At 41.2% G+C, this 14,307-nt stretch overlaps 1 protein-coding gene and 1 long non-coding RNA gene across 2 annotated transcripts in view; one reads left to right on the top strand and one right to left on the bottom strand.

Moving 5' to 3' along the window:
* The window catches only part of LOC116722171 (uncharacterized), a 22,333-nt gene extending 16,867 nt beyond the window's left edge, over positions 1 to 5,466 (top strand). Inside the window, exons 3-4 of the long non-coding RNA XR_004339722.1 lie at positions 2,929 to 2,936; positions 5,452 to 5,466. This is a non-coding gene — a long non-coding RNA (uncharacterized LOC116722171). The remainder of the gene's footprint in view (positions 1 to 2,928; positions 2,937 to 5,451) is intronic.
* Positions 1 to 14,307, bottom strand: part of LOC116722170 (carboxyl-terminal PDZ ligand of neuronal nitric oxide synthase protein) — a 26,297-nt gene extending 11,990 nt beyond the window's left edge. The window contains exons 1-5 of the mRNA XM_032566351.1: positions 13,512 to 14,307; positions 10,685 to 10,756; positions 6,009 to 6,101; positions 4,912 to 4,970; positions 4,720 to 4,828 (exon numbers count right to left, since the gene is read on the bottom strand). Of these exons, the coding sequence (XP_032422242.1) occupies positions 4,720 to 4,828; positions 4,912 to 4,970; positions 6,009 to 6,101; positions 10,685 to 10,756; positions 13,512 to 13,616 (438 nt within the window). The 5' untranslated portion in view covers positions 13,617 to 14,307. The remainder of the gene's footprint in view (positions 1 to 4,719; positions 4,829 to 4,911; positions 4,971 to 6,008; positions 6,102 to 10,684; positions 10,757 to 13,511) is intronic.

Here is a 14,307-nt window from a genome sequence, read left to right as displayed (position 1 = left end):
AATCTCCTCTAAATCAGCTGATCCATCTCCTCCTACTCAGCACACATGCTTGGTCTGTGGCACAAAGATAAGGCTTCACAGACCCGGGGAACGAGAGGAGAGAAGGCACCACTGACTGAGTCCGCGACAATGGGGTGGGCGTTTCGCTCGGCGCTGGTGAAAATGTCTTGAAGTGCCGAGCAACAACGGCGGCCCCTTTTCTTTTTCCTCTTCCCACCAGAGCGATTAGCATTCAGCCTCACTAAGTCGCCGTCGGCGCCGTATCCATGGTGAAGGGATGGGAGTGAACCTCGCTGATGCTCCGTCTTTGGAGGAAAAACTGCCTCGGCTCGCGCTCTTTCAGATATGTGAAAAACAAGAGCAAGTAGTTCAGAATTGCAAAGTGGGGAGGGAAATTATGCAGCTTTTTTGAAAAGTTCATCCGGAGCAAACCATCATTATGAAACACGGTCATGAGAAGTTGGTCGTTAGCTGCATTTCTATCGACCATATAATTGTACAATTTGACCTTCCGAAGATAAATTTTCTTAAATGGAAACATGTCAATTTAAAAAAAAAACCCCAAAAAACTAGTTTTCTGATAAAACGTTTCGGCGGTAGGTAAAACGTGCTTTCTTTTCTTTTTTTTTTTTTTTTTTTGCCATATCTAAACTGGTTTATTTTCACAAAACAGCAAACAGCACTTTTTTTCGCATCACAAGAGTCACTTGATCAACAGGATGTCGTCACTGGCACAAACCACGAAGAAGACGACAAGAAGTAGTTTTTATCGCGTGAACAAACTTACTCGTGCGATTTTAACTGAATTTCTTAATTTAAACACCAAATTTTGACATTGACCAAGATCATGTCCGACATATTACATTGACCAAGTTTTGCTCACATTTGTAATGGAGACGCAGCTAGTGATTTGGGGAAAGCAGATTAAGCAAAATACCAGGAAGAAAACATGCCAAGGCCAGCAAAAAAAAAAAAATTTAATTGAATGATTTAGATGAAAGCGTATTCACATGTTAACCTTTGAGACTTGCAGGAATTAAATTTTCTAAATTAAAGCTGGTGGAGATAATCACTAAATCTTAATTGCAGGAAATGATGGTTGCAAATGAAGCCGTGGCGTAAATTCAAACTGGAAAACTCTCTAGCCTAATCTGCATCATCCAATCGGTGCGACACGTTCATCGCCATCGACCTATCAACGCCGGACCAAGCCACGTCACGGTCAATAACCAACCAAGCTCCCTCTGAAAAGGACCTCCATCCATGGCATCTTCCACTTTCCAGCTGCGCTCAACCCACCTCCGCCCCTTCTCCACCTCCATTATCCTGGCTCGTCAGGCACCCATCCTTCACCGACCTTCACCACTAGTGTACGGGCCCCGGGGGATGACATTCCCTAATCAGCATCGGGGATGCTCATCTGAGCTTACTGCAATTCACAGCTCGATGTCTAGCCGGGGCCCCGAGCGCCAAAGGACTTTAATTCATGCATGTCGATAAACCCTTTTAATCGCTGTCTTTCTCCATCTGAGTCTCTCCAGATTGAAATGTATTGAGCTTTGACTGAACACACACCATCGGATAAATATAAATAAAAAAAAGGTGGAATGTTGTGGTTCCATCACGTGGTTTTGTGCAAAAGCAAAAGAAAACTTCAGATGAATAACCATCTGCAAAGATTCAGATGTTTACATGAAATCAACAACCAAACATCTGGTGGTTCAAATCTAAGCAACTCTCTACAGAACTGTCTAGAGAAAACGAGGCGCTTGCTGCTCAAGCACTCCGTATTACCCAACAAACCAGCTACATCGCTTCCCTTGAGGTAACTCAAGAACAACAAATGAAGATGCTAATTGTCAGGTGCTAATGAATCAAAACAAGAGAAAATGGTTAATAAGAAACACAGCAAACCAATTAGACTTCAGTGAGCTCAAACACTAATGCAGCTTTATCAAGATGTTTTAATTTATGTACAAGTGAAAAAGTGATAATGATGATGAACTATAATGATCACAAACATGTCATTGTGCATTTCTGCTGTAACCCCGTTTCCTTTCATGTAAAGACCGCTGGTGTATTGAAAGACATCTGCTACAAAGAGCTGAATGTGAGAAAATTAAAGGGTTTTAGAGGAACATTAGGCTCTGTTATGGCTTTGAATGATGTGTGCTGCTATTGATGTGTTCCTCTTCTGAATAGTGCATGTTTACTGGGATCAAGGCTGTGGATTTCAGTGCTCGGGATGGGCTAAATGATCTTTATATATACAGTATATACACACACACATATATACCGGATGTTCAGGGACCCCAAAATGCAGAAGACACAAGACAAAAACAAAAGTCACAAACACCAAAAAGCAACACAATACAAAGCTACAACAAAGCTGTGGAAGTTATGCTAGCAAGTTTATTATGACTTCTATCGTAGCATTATTTATTTTTTTTTTTTTACTGTTTTGGGCCACTGTAATATAGTAAATATAATAAACCATTATATTAGAAATATTACTGACATTAGTCTAAATTTTTATATCAATGAATCTATAATATTAGCCAGAAAGTTAGCTGACTAATATTACTTTCAGCTTCAAGTATGAAAGTAATATTCACACTTTCAGCTTCAAGTATCCAGCAGGCTGAGGTGAGTACTTCCTCACCTCAGCCTGTGTAACTTTACAATATGCAATGCTATATTAGGAATATAGCAGCTCTAAAACACAGAGAGAAAAGACACGTAACTAGGGCCAGATTAAATTTTACATTACGAGGAAAGTTTTCATTCTCACAAAAATGATAGGAACATCTGCGACGACCATAAACTATCAAATCCAAAGAGCCGCCTCCGCTCTCCCCCAGTGTGGTCAGGAGTAGGCGGGCGCCGTGTGGTTGTTAGAAACAGCACAGCTGGTCACACAGGATCCAGCAGCCAGGGTGAAAATAAGCCACAGAAGCTGCCTGAGCCACTGGGACAAAACTCAAGTAAAGGAATGGAGGCAGCTTTATCAGGACGTGGCATCAGCAGCAGCTTGAAAGGAGAGGTCAGCCGCATCAAGGAGACAGAAGCACCAGGGTGAATGGAATGCATAAAGTGGAGGACAAGTGGAGGAGGACAGAAAAAAAAAATCAATATGAGAAGAAAAAAAACTTAATAGTGGCTCCAAGCAGCACTGCCTTCAGATAAAGACTGCAGTGGGAGCAGCTCGCCAGCCGAGTTGTCCTCTAAGCGTCTAACTTTGCTCTGAGAGAACACCTGGAGCCCGTTTGTGTCAAAGTATCTGAAATCAAGTTAGCCTCATATTTTTACGTTGCGTTTGCCGAAACAATGGAAAAAGTCCAGTGTGAAATGAATAACCAATTATCCTGTCAGGATTTACTCTATTTCAATTTGTTAGTCTGTGTTAATTGCTTGAGCTGCAACCTCGGTTGCCATAGGAACGGACATACGCGCAACAGAATGTCTGAGCATGCGGCATTTTTATATTGTTTCCATCGAGAGAGAGAGAGGCAGAGGCAGAGGCAGAGAGCCTCTTGGTGCTTCAAGGTAAATCTGCCAATGTTGTTTTTGTTTCACGTCTCAAATCTCCACAGATGGAGGAATGTTTAGATAAGTCAGTTTTAGGAAAATATGAGGCAAATACGAGTCAAATATGAGGCGCTTTGCTAGTCTCTCACATTGTTGTGGAGGAATTCTGCACAGCATGATCATAAGCCCCAAGGTAAAATCTTCACTATGGTCCTGCTTGGACCTGGTTTATGAACATTACATGCCTTGAATGAATTCCTGCAATTTAAGGTTCATCTTGATGTACGTGCATTTTCAAAAGTTTGCAATTTAAGCAGACACTTTTATCTCCAAATCTTCTAGGAACATCACAAAACAAAAAGTGACATAAAATCATCACAGATCGTCTCAAAAACTTCTGAAGTATCACCGAATCTGAGCTTCTGTTTGCATACGGTACCGTACAAGTTGATGCTAGGCGCTAACGACGAGTAAGAAGTGTTTTCTTTTAAAAAAAAGAAAATTAAATCAGAGTTTTATTGAATTTTTTCAAAATTTGGTTAATGGAACCATTAGTAAATTTAGATTGGCATGAGTGTCCTCATTTGTCCACATTTATTTAAAACAAAGATCAGCTCAGGTTGAACACTAGAGGAAGCTAAAAGCAAGATGCTAGCTACACTTACCTGTAGCTTCTCAAAGCTAAGTGGATCTTCATCATTGGCAGTCGAAGTTGTTTCTTTTTAGCCACGTTAATCTACATTGGATATTTCCCAGCATTTGTGGTGAGAAATTAATGCCGAGAACTGTAGAAAGCTGACTGAGGAGTTTGGACTGCCACATGTGCACTGTTCAAGTCAATGCAAGTTTAGTTGTGTAGCACATTTTAGCAACAGATGATGAAAACATACAAAAAGAAGAAAGATGACATTTTCACATACAGCATCAAAAACATTCATCGTATAATATTGGGATAAAGATGTTATTCGTCCAAGGCGACTCTAAATTTTGCCTTGGTTTAAAGGGTCAGACTTGCTGAAGAGGGCTGGGACCCCCGACTTGAATTTATAATCTCTTCATTGAACTTAATTCCAGCCTCATGAAATGCATTATCCAACAGACCTCACCAGACTCAAGCTGCTTCAGTAAGAGAGTCTCGTCGACACTAAGGAAGAATATTCAGAGTCTTCAGCTGCTGAGGGTTCCACTCACCTTCCTCTTAGACTTGAACACATTGCAGCGGAAAACGTTGCTCTGTCCGTCTCTGGCGATGTAACTGAATATCTTCAAGTCTTGAGCGTCATGCGAGACGTAGAAGATCCTGAAGGCAACACAAGATATCAGGTCAGCGGGGTCTCGTTAGCATCCTCGACTCAGGCTGATTAGGGATCTTCCTTGTCACACCTGTAGATGGGGTCTTGTGTCACCAAAATGGAGCTTTCATCCCATGACCAGCCTTTTCTCTGTAGCAACAACAAAAACAAAAAACAGATCATTGACACAATACACAGGGTTTCCCACAGTGTGTTATAAGCCTGGCGGGCCACCTGGCTTTACTTGCCCCCCCACTAGGTTAGGTTTTGTTTATTTTAAATGGTTTTTTTTTAAACACCAGTAACAGTAAACACAGATTAAGATAGGTTTATAGTTGAACTGGGCGCCATCCCGGTACCAACCCGTTGGCTTCACATGCTACTATTTCCAAATTCAGAGGTGCATGCTTGTGCACCTCTGAATTGTTGTAACTCTAAAGGAGCAGTATCGACTTTTTTGAGCTTTACTTCATATTATAATGTTATTCCCTCATCAAAAACGAATCTGGAGTGTTGCCTTGATCATTTCCTGCATGTTTGAGAAATCCTTTAACCTCCCATGGCAATCATTCAGCTATGCAAAACCCCTGGGTGGCCCTAGCGCCACATTCAAGTTGCAGCTCCTCCTCAGAGCTGCAGTTTCCAAGCTTCCAAACTCCACAGAGCAGTCCTCCCCCGACACTTGCCCATTCAGCTCCTTCAGACTAGCCAGCAGGAATTAGCACCCGGTGGAACTGCGCATCCGCTGAGCTCATTATAGGAGCTGCTTCTCAGTGCAACGCTGGTAAAAGCATTGTTAAAGGGTTAAGAGGAGCCATGTTGTGATAACCTCGTGAAGGCGGAGCATCAGAAAAAATCTGGAGTTTTTAAAGGGGCAGAGGCCCAATTTCAAGGCATTAAATTACAAAGTCAAATTTCATTCAAGTTTGATATATAGCATTTTTAAAACAACTGAAGGTAACAGAGTTACCTTACTGTGGTATGAAAAGGCTCTTTGTATTTGGAAAATATGTAACACTGCCCCTTTAATATATTTTCAAGACAAAAACGCACTGGGCTGCTGGTGGACTGACCTAGCGGCCCCACCACGGGGCCTAGCGGGTTTTCTGGGGGAAATCCTGCATACAGTCAATAAAGAGTTGAAATCAGTTCATGGAAAACGGATGGTCTCTCTTCCGCTGGTCTTACCTTCTTCTTTTTGCGTAGGATCACTTTGACACAGTCGGTGGACACGAGTATGTTGACCTTCTTTTTCTTTATGTTCTTCAGCTTGAATTCGTACTGCAACGGAAGAAAAACATTCGTTTTAACTTTGTGGGCTGGATATCACTGCTTCAATGAATCTCACTAGACAAACTAAATGAAAGCGAGAAGGGACCACCCTGCTGCGGGACTATTTTTATCTTCTCCATATGAGAGATAGTGTAAACATGGAGGAACTGTCAGTTTCTGTTTCTGGTAGACGCTTAAGGTTTTAAAGGCTGGCTCGCCAGAGGGAGCCAGACGTGTGTGGGACACTTTCATCCCTCTGCATGATTAATGCTGCATACTGAGCTTTCACTGCAGGCTCTGGCTCCAAATATCAATGCTTTTGGGTAAAAAAAAAAAAAATCCAATAAGATTAGTGGGGGGAAAAAAACAACAAAAAAAAACGCGTCAAGCTTCAAAAACTAAAAGTCCCACTTCAGATGATTAACTGATCAGAGGAAGTTCTATGAAATCAGAGGGCAAACAAATCCTCCTCGTCTCTGCATGAAAAACTCGGATATTCTCTGTGAACGCTGCTTTCATTTTAGTAAAAATAACAACTCCGAGCCGGGCCTTAGGAGGCTTTGCAAGCGTCATGTCATGTGTGTATATATATATATATATATATATAATAAAAACCAGATTCAATACTTGTACAAATACATCGTAAGGTTTTGGGCTCCACCAGCTCTGCACATTTACAAACTCAGCTCAGTCCTAGTCAGATTGAATGACATCAATACTCTTGGATTTAAATATAATTATATCATTAAAAAAAACAAAAAAAACAGGGGTTTGAATTCACTATTTTTTATAAAACATAAAAACGACAGAAATCCTTTCCGCTTGACAATATGTGACTTTGTGTTGCACTGTCACGCAACATTTGAATAAAATCCTCTGAACTTTAAGGTGGTGGCATCGCAACATGTGTACATTCAAATTAAGAGACCGAAGCTCATAACAGTAAAATCATAACACCTAAAAAGATCACAAATAATCAAAAAGTTCAAAAAGGCTCAACCTTGGCAAAGAGACGCAGCTGAAAGAAGCTCGTCCTGACTACTGGGTCAAATTGATTTGAAAATCTTTATAAAATATTACCCCTAAATGTTCTTTACAATTAAAAGTGAAAGCACTTTTAATCTGTAGTTAAGTTGCCACCAAATAAAATACATTCAATGTTTTGGTTGAAAACAAAAACTTCTGGCCCACCCAGTGTTGGACAGCAGTAATGCAATCCAGTAAAAACGGAGAGCATTACTGCAACCAGGCTTCTGGGACGAGTAGATCAGTAGGTCATCTGCATAGCAGAGGAAGGAGATCTAGGGCTGTGTGAAAGCAGATCTTGTAAAATGAAAACAAAAGAGGGACAAGCATGGAGCCTTGTGGAACACCATGTCAAAGAGGAGCACTAGAAGAGTCAACATCATAACGGAAAAGTTTCTGTCACTCAGATAGGAGGAAAAACACATCAGTGATGTGTTTCAGGAACCCCAGATTATTCATGGAACTTCTTAGAAAAAAACACTTCTTTTAGAAATGTGGGCTGTCGACATTGACATTAGCGTTGTGGATTTCTGTGCTAACTGCAACATCTCTAGCATTGAGATGCTATTTTTGGTTTGAATAGCTTTGCTGATAGGCTAACTCCCTTTAGCACAACTTGAACGCACAACTTGAACTCAACAACTCCAAAGTACCATTAGATTGATTTCTATAGCTAGTATTAACTCCCATTGGGCTAAGAGCAGCGGCTTTGCTGTCCATCGTTTGCGGATGCGTGGAGAACCGGTACCAAGTTAACACAGCGTGTGAAACATGAAAACAAAAGAGGGCCAAGAATGGAGCCTTGTGGAACCTCACATCAAAGTGGAGCTCTAAAAGAGTCAAAATGGTAATCATAACGGAGACGGTTCTTCTTTTCAGAGAGAAGGTGAAAGATTTTAGTGATGAGCTAGAGATACCGACATAGTGGTTCGATCGGGACAAAAGATCGGAATGATCCACTGTGTCAAAGGACACTGTGAGGTCCAACAGAACCAGCGCATGGTTATTATGTGCTTTTAATAAAACATCATAATCGTAAAACAAGAAACAGTTTCTTGCAGCACATTTGGCAGAATCTATCTCTGCCTTAGAGAATAAAGGAAAACTCAAAGCGCTCCGTCTATGAGACTGCGACCTGTGTTCCTGACATGTGCTCTCGTCCAGTTAATCCATCATGTACTGTAGCTGTGTGGGAGTTTCAACACGCTTCCTGGGCTTTATATATTCAGGTGAAGGACACGGATCTCTTAATGTGTGTGTGTGTGTGTGTCTCTGTGGACGTGTCTGTTATCTCCCATAAACTGGGCCAAGAGGACCATCCATCTTGCAACACAGTGCTGTCAGGGGGAGATGAAGTGGAACACAGGGAGTGTTTGCGTTTTCACGCACATCAGCCTGAGACCAACTCACACGGTTCCTCCTGCCACAGGTTGAGGCAGCTTACCCCGAGTCTCGTGTATAAAGCCCCGGCGAGGGTTTTAAGGACGCCTCATGTTTTGAGTAGTCACTATAATAATAGTTTAACAGAATCACAGCCGATAGATGCTTCTTCCACAGGCAAAATTTAAGTTATCTAAAGGTGGGACTCCGAAAAACCTTTTGCAGTTGAGTTAATTGCAGTGTCTGTAATTAATTGCAATGAACACTCCCTCCAGGAAATTGTGCTGATTTTTTTTGTGACTGTTGCTGCCAAAAATTACTGATTTTAAGGCACTTCTTTTAAAAAGAAGTACCTTTGCAACTTTGCAATTGCAACTTCAAAGTTGCAATTTTTTAAGGTTTGTTTTTTGCAGTAGAATGGGTTTACACCAATACAAACACAGTCATGTCTGGAGGAGTTGTCAAAGTGCAAACTAAGAGTTCCATATTTTTCATTCAAGTTAACATGAACTGTACACACAGAAGCTGAGTTGCAGTGATTGGTCAGAAAATAAGGCGATACAGAAAAACGTTAAGATGATTGGTCGGACTGATTCAGTCGTCGAAAGTTGCGCGACTAATTTTCGACGGTTGGTGAAAATTGCAAGTCAGCGCAAAATTGGTGGCTGAATTTGCATTAGTAGCTGTGATCACAACATTTCAACTTTCTTGAGGGGATGAATTCATTGCATTTTAGACAAAAATTATATATCGACAAAATTAGCAACAGAGCTGAATTTGAAACATAATCAATTACGAATGTAATGATGGCACTTGACTTAATGTCATGTTTTGATTGTTGATTCTATTTTTGCATCACTTTGTGTTTTTGTGTTTGTTATGATGCAAAGGCACTTTGAAATGCCTTGCTGCTGAAATGTGCTTTACAAATAAAATTTGATTGATTGACTGAATAAACACACGAGCTCAGCATATTTATTGTTGATGATCTGTTATTTAGGTTATTCAACCATGAGACTGGTACAAAGTATTATTCTACCGATTCACTTTTCCAGTGTTTCAATAACCCCTGATCAATCGTGGAACTTTTTTAGCGTTGGGGACGTTACTATGATTTTACTACTGGTAGAAAAGACAAAGAAGGCGACAGGAAGCAGTAAGAGGATCATGGCGCGCCACATTTTTTAATGACTTATGTGAACAAACTTATTCACATGTGATTTTAACTGTATTTCTAATGAAATTGAAATACTGCGGTTACAAAATTGTGGGGTTTTTTTCGGCATTAGAAAAATATCAACTAAGTGCATTTGTAATAGAAATGCAGTTACTCCCTGCATTTTTATGTCTTCCTTTTTTTCTTTGTCAGCCACATTTGATTAATTGTTTCACAGCATTGAGAAACATTTTTCTTTTGTTTGCCTTTAGATAAAAAGGCACAAAATCCAAGTACTTAATTAAACTTTGTTCATTTCCAACACAGATGGAAAAATCCATGTTGAGCCAAAAAGCTCTTCAGTATTTGGATTGTGCCTAGCAATGTGTGTAGCTTCCTTTATTACTATTTGAGTGACCGCACTGAGCTCGCCTGACATCAAATCTTCAGCACGGTGTTAATAATGTCTCCTAAAAAGTGTACGCCGTTGCTACAGTAAATCTTCGCGAGGAGACTAAAATGGCCATTACGAGGAGCTGATGGCGAGGGATCAGGATTAAGTTTTTCCCCGGGTGTCAGTGGGGACGAGGCTGACCTCAGGCTGACACAGCAACTCTGTTGTTAGATTAGATCTAACAGCTGACAAGCAAAGCAGCCAAATCCTCTGCACTCTGTGCTGCTGTGTGCCACTGCAGTGCTTCGTGTTTGGGCGGCCTCGTCTTGTGCAGGAGAATGTTCAGAGGAAATTTCTTCTTTTCCCCCCCCTTCCTCTTTCGTTCCCCGTATTTCATAGCAGGATTGAAACTGCTAGTGACAAGGCGCCGAACCTGACCGGTGTGTGCCATGCGCTGACGGGAGGAGGGGGAGGGTGAAGACGACGTGGCGCGGTCGCTTCCGAAAACAGACAGTCGGGATGGAGATGCGTTCGGTGCGACAGCATGAGTGACTGACAGTTTGTTAAAGATTCAGAGGGGCTATTGTCACCAGGTTTAAATATAGCGTCGGTTTCAACGAAGTCACATGTTCTTACTCTGATTCGCCTCATCGCGGCGACTATCTCCATCCGGCTGCCGGGGCGACCCACCTCCAAGCTGCCGATGTACTGCAAGACAAGAGTTCAAAGGATTGCTTTGGGTTTTGGCAGGTTGTTTGAGTCGGTTAGGTTCATCTCACACTAGGCTTGAAACAATTAATTGGTTCAATCCAATATTGAAGTAAATGTCAACTAACCGAGTAATCGATTAGTTGTTAGCTGAAGAATACAGACTCAAAAAAAATGTAATTTGTTGGAAAAACCCACAACAGATTCAGAGAGGCGACTATGTCAAAACTGTAAAAAAATAATAATAATAATAAAAATAAATCTGTATACATTTTGGATGTCAAAAACCTTTTTTTGTAAATATGTTTTATTCAAAACCTCCCAAGTGGCATTTTCTTTAAAAATACATTCAACTGGTTCAAATTCACAAATGAATGATAATGCAGTTTAGGCAATAAAATGTTTATGTTTTAATTTAGAAAAGGATTCTATTTGTTTATTTGCATTTTTCTCCTAAAACCGTATTAAAAAGTTTTAGAAAAAAATCGCTAAATGCTCAGATGGAAAATCTATAGGATGTGGTAAAAAAAAAAAACAACAACAAAAAAATCCGATTAATCGATTAATTGTCAGCATAATCAATTAATCAATTACTAAAATAATAGGTCCAGCCCTATTTCAAACTAATTTTCATGTAATAATCTTCCTTTCCCAGAAGGGAAGGAAAGACAGCCTGAATTTGTTGTCCAGGTCGAAAGTTTACATTCACTCATCAGCATCAGGAATAACAGTTTTGGTTCATTGTTTCAGCTTTCCTGTTTGGAGGTGGTATGATTGGATAGTAAATGTCTTCAATGAAATTTCAAAGCAATTATTAGTTGGGCAAATTAGAGTTCAAAGCAGGATTTTATCTAACCCACAATCTTTTTATACAACCTCGACTGTAAAGATACATTTACCATTTGGTTGAATGGTCTTTAGTAAGCTTATGCCTTTTTGCTGCCATCATGAAGCTTCTGGTGTAATTCTGGATATTTGAACAGAAGGATAGAAAGATTTCCTGACAGATTTGACTTTCAAACAGGCTACAAATTCAGAATTGCGTTGTGGTCTGGCCCGTTCCCAAAACATGACCCAATCCAAATCCAGCTCTGATTTATGATTGTGATTACTCCCGCTGGATTTACTCAGCCCTGCCAAAACATCATCCGCCCTGCTGTCGATTTGGCATGAAGCTGAAGAATTTGGAGTTAATTATGCCATCCAATTTACGCAATTCAAACGACACAGACCCTCAGCATGATGCTGTCACCACCATGCTCAACAGTTGGTACAGTGTTTTTGGGGTTAAAGATTCGTACCTTCATTCCTCCAGCTCACAGTCTAATTAACGTTTACTCGTCTGATCACTAAACATTTCTCCAGAAGCCGTTTGGATTGTTCATTTGGGGAGCTGCAGACTTCAGTCACACCTTTGGATCAGTGGTGTCCAAACACAAAAGGTGAAACACAACAACGCCCCCCCCCCCCCCCCCCCCCCCCCCAATTTCAACAATTTTGGGGTCAACAATTGTTTTCTGGTTTGTTGGCCAAATTTTTAACCTTTCTGCACTTCAGCGGCCAAACCAAATTGTTTTTTTTTGCAAGTATCAGAACATCACCCAAAATGAAAGATATGAGGACTGAGTTAATTGGTGCGCCCCTTACAAGCTGCCATTAATATTCTACAACGACCGTAAAGTTACTGAAAATATACGGACTGCTCTCAGAAGCCAGGTTTACAGTAAACCAATCCATTGAAATTCTTACAAGAACTCATATTTGTAACCCAGAATTATGCTAAAATCATGTCGACGGCAGCTCCAAGTGTGTGGCTTCCCCTGAACTTGACGAACTTAAGCAATTAACTAATTAGGCGCAGGCTGATGTTCTCAGGCCTTTATTTCTGTTAATTATGATCATTATGATTTTCCGCTCGTATGGACCCCGCCTGCCCCCCGAAGAAACCTCCAGCACTCTGTAGATTAGAGAAAAGGTTCATTAACTTCAGACCTCGGTCTGGTTATTAAATGTTGTGATATCGTTCCACTCTGGAGAGGCAGAACTGAAAACCCAGAATTCACGAGTCACTTATGCCGTTGAGGTTATGTAAACTTCTGGAACTGTAGGTGAAATGATCAGCTCCGACACTGTTGGCTCATTTTAAATATGTCAAACTTAATATTGTCATCTTCCTAAAACATAATGGCCTAAGACAGTTTTTGCCAACATGATCTTTTATTTTCTATTTATTTATTTAGCCTAAATCATCTTCTGGCAGAACATGAGGTGTTGATTTTTTTTTGCCCCCTCAAAAATCCCCTTTGGCAACAACAAAAAAAGACTTATGCCATTATCTTAGGAAGGTGACAATAGTCTACGACATGCAATGAAATTTAAAGAGCTGCTTTAAACAAATATCATTTTTATATGCATAAAAAAGGGGCAGCTGAAGCAGCAACATCACCACGAAACAAGTAAAACTCACAAATAAATGGGAGCAAAAACTCCAGAAAACAGAATGTGTTGCATTTAGTGCAGCACATATCAGAAACAATCAATCTATCTTCAATCTTAAAGTGGATCAATATTATCCAGTTAGTGGAGAGATGATCAAACCTGGTTAAAATAAGGTCTGGATTGCAATAAACGTATCAACAAGAAAATAAAGTGATGGACATGAAGAAGTAACAACAGCCATATCTGTCAGATCATCCTCAGAGCTTAAATCCTTAAAAAAAAAAAAAAATCCCTCTCTGTTTCAGAGGGTCCTTACCTTTGCCTCGAAGCAGACCCCATGATTAAACACCTCCTCGTTGTGCATGGGGACCCTCAGATCGAGCGCGTCATCCACTAAATTGTACTTGGTCACTCCGGGCATGGCTCCGGATCTCGTTTTACGACCGCGCTAGAGAACCTGCAGATATGCGCATCTCCTCTCCTCCCCGCCGAACACCGCCGCCGCCTCACACTCTCTCATCCGCGAGACGCGTCACTCCGGTGGTAGGTGGTGGTGGTGGTAGGTGGTGGTGGTGGAGGTGGAGGGGCGTGGGGACGGAGGGGGTCCACGCGCGGGTTGCGACCGATTGATTGGCTGCAGGAGCTCAATTAATGCGCTAATCGCCGGTTCGGTGAGTGCACTTATTGACCCGTTTTGTTTTTTCTTTCTTTTTTAGTCCGGTGTTGCTCTGACGCACGACAGAGACGCAGTGGTCTCCGCCGCTGCCCGCCGGTCGAGCCGATGACGCAAGGGTTATCAACAAATGATTTAAAAAAATTTTTTTTTACTCCTTGTAGTAGGTGGGAATTGAAAAAAAAAAAAAAAAAAAAAAAAGCAAACAAACAAACAAAAAACGTCGGCCCAGTTTTGGACGCGATCACATTTCAGAACTACGACTGGAGCGGTTCGGGATTTAAATGAGACGGAAGGAGGGTTTCCCGTTCACGGCCAGCCGCAGCTCACGGCTTGTTTGTGTGACATCTAGTGGCATTTCAGGGAACAAATGAACGGAACTCCAGGAGCCCCCGAGGGTCCTGAACAGGGGCCCGTTCCGCAGAACCGGGTCGGTTCG

Source organism: Xiphophorus hellerii, chromosome 6 (assembly GCF_003331165.1).
Source record: "Xiphophorus hellerii strain 12219 chromosome 6, Xiphophorus_hellerii-4.1, whole genome shotgun sequence".
NCBI classification, from domain to species: domain Eukaryota; kingdom Metazoa; phylum Chordata; class Actinopteri; order Cyprinodontiformes; family Poeciliidae; genus Xiphophorus; species Xiphophorus hellerii.
The sequence above is the reverse complement of the archived record's forward strand: the minus strand, read 5'-3'. Positions and strand labels throughout refer to the sequence as shown.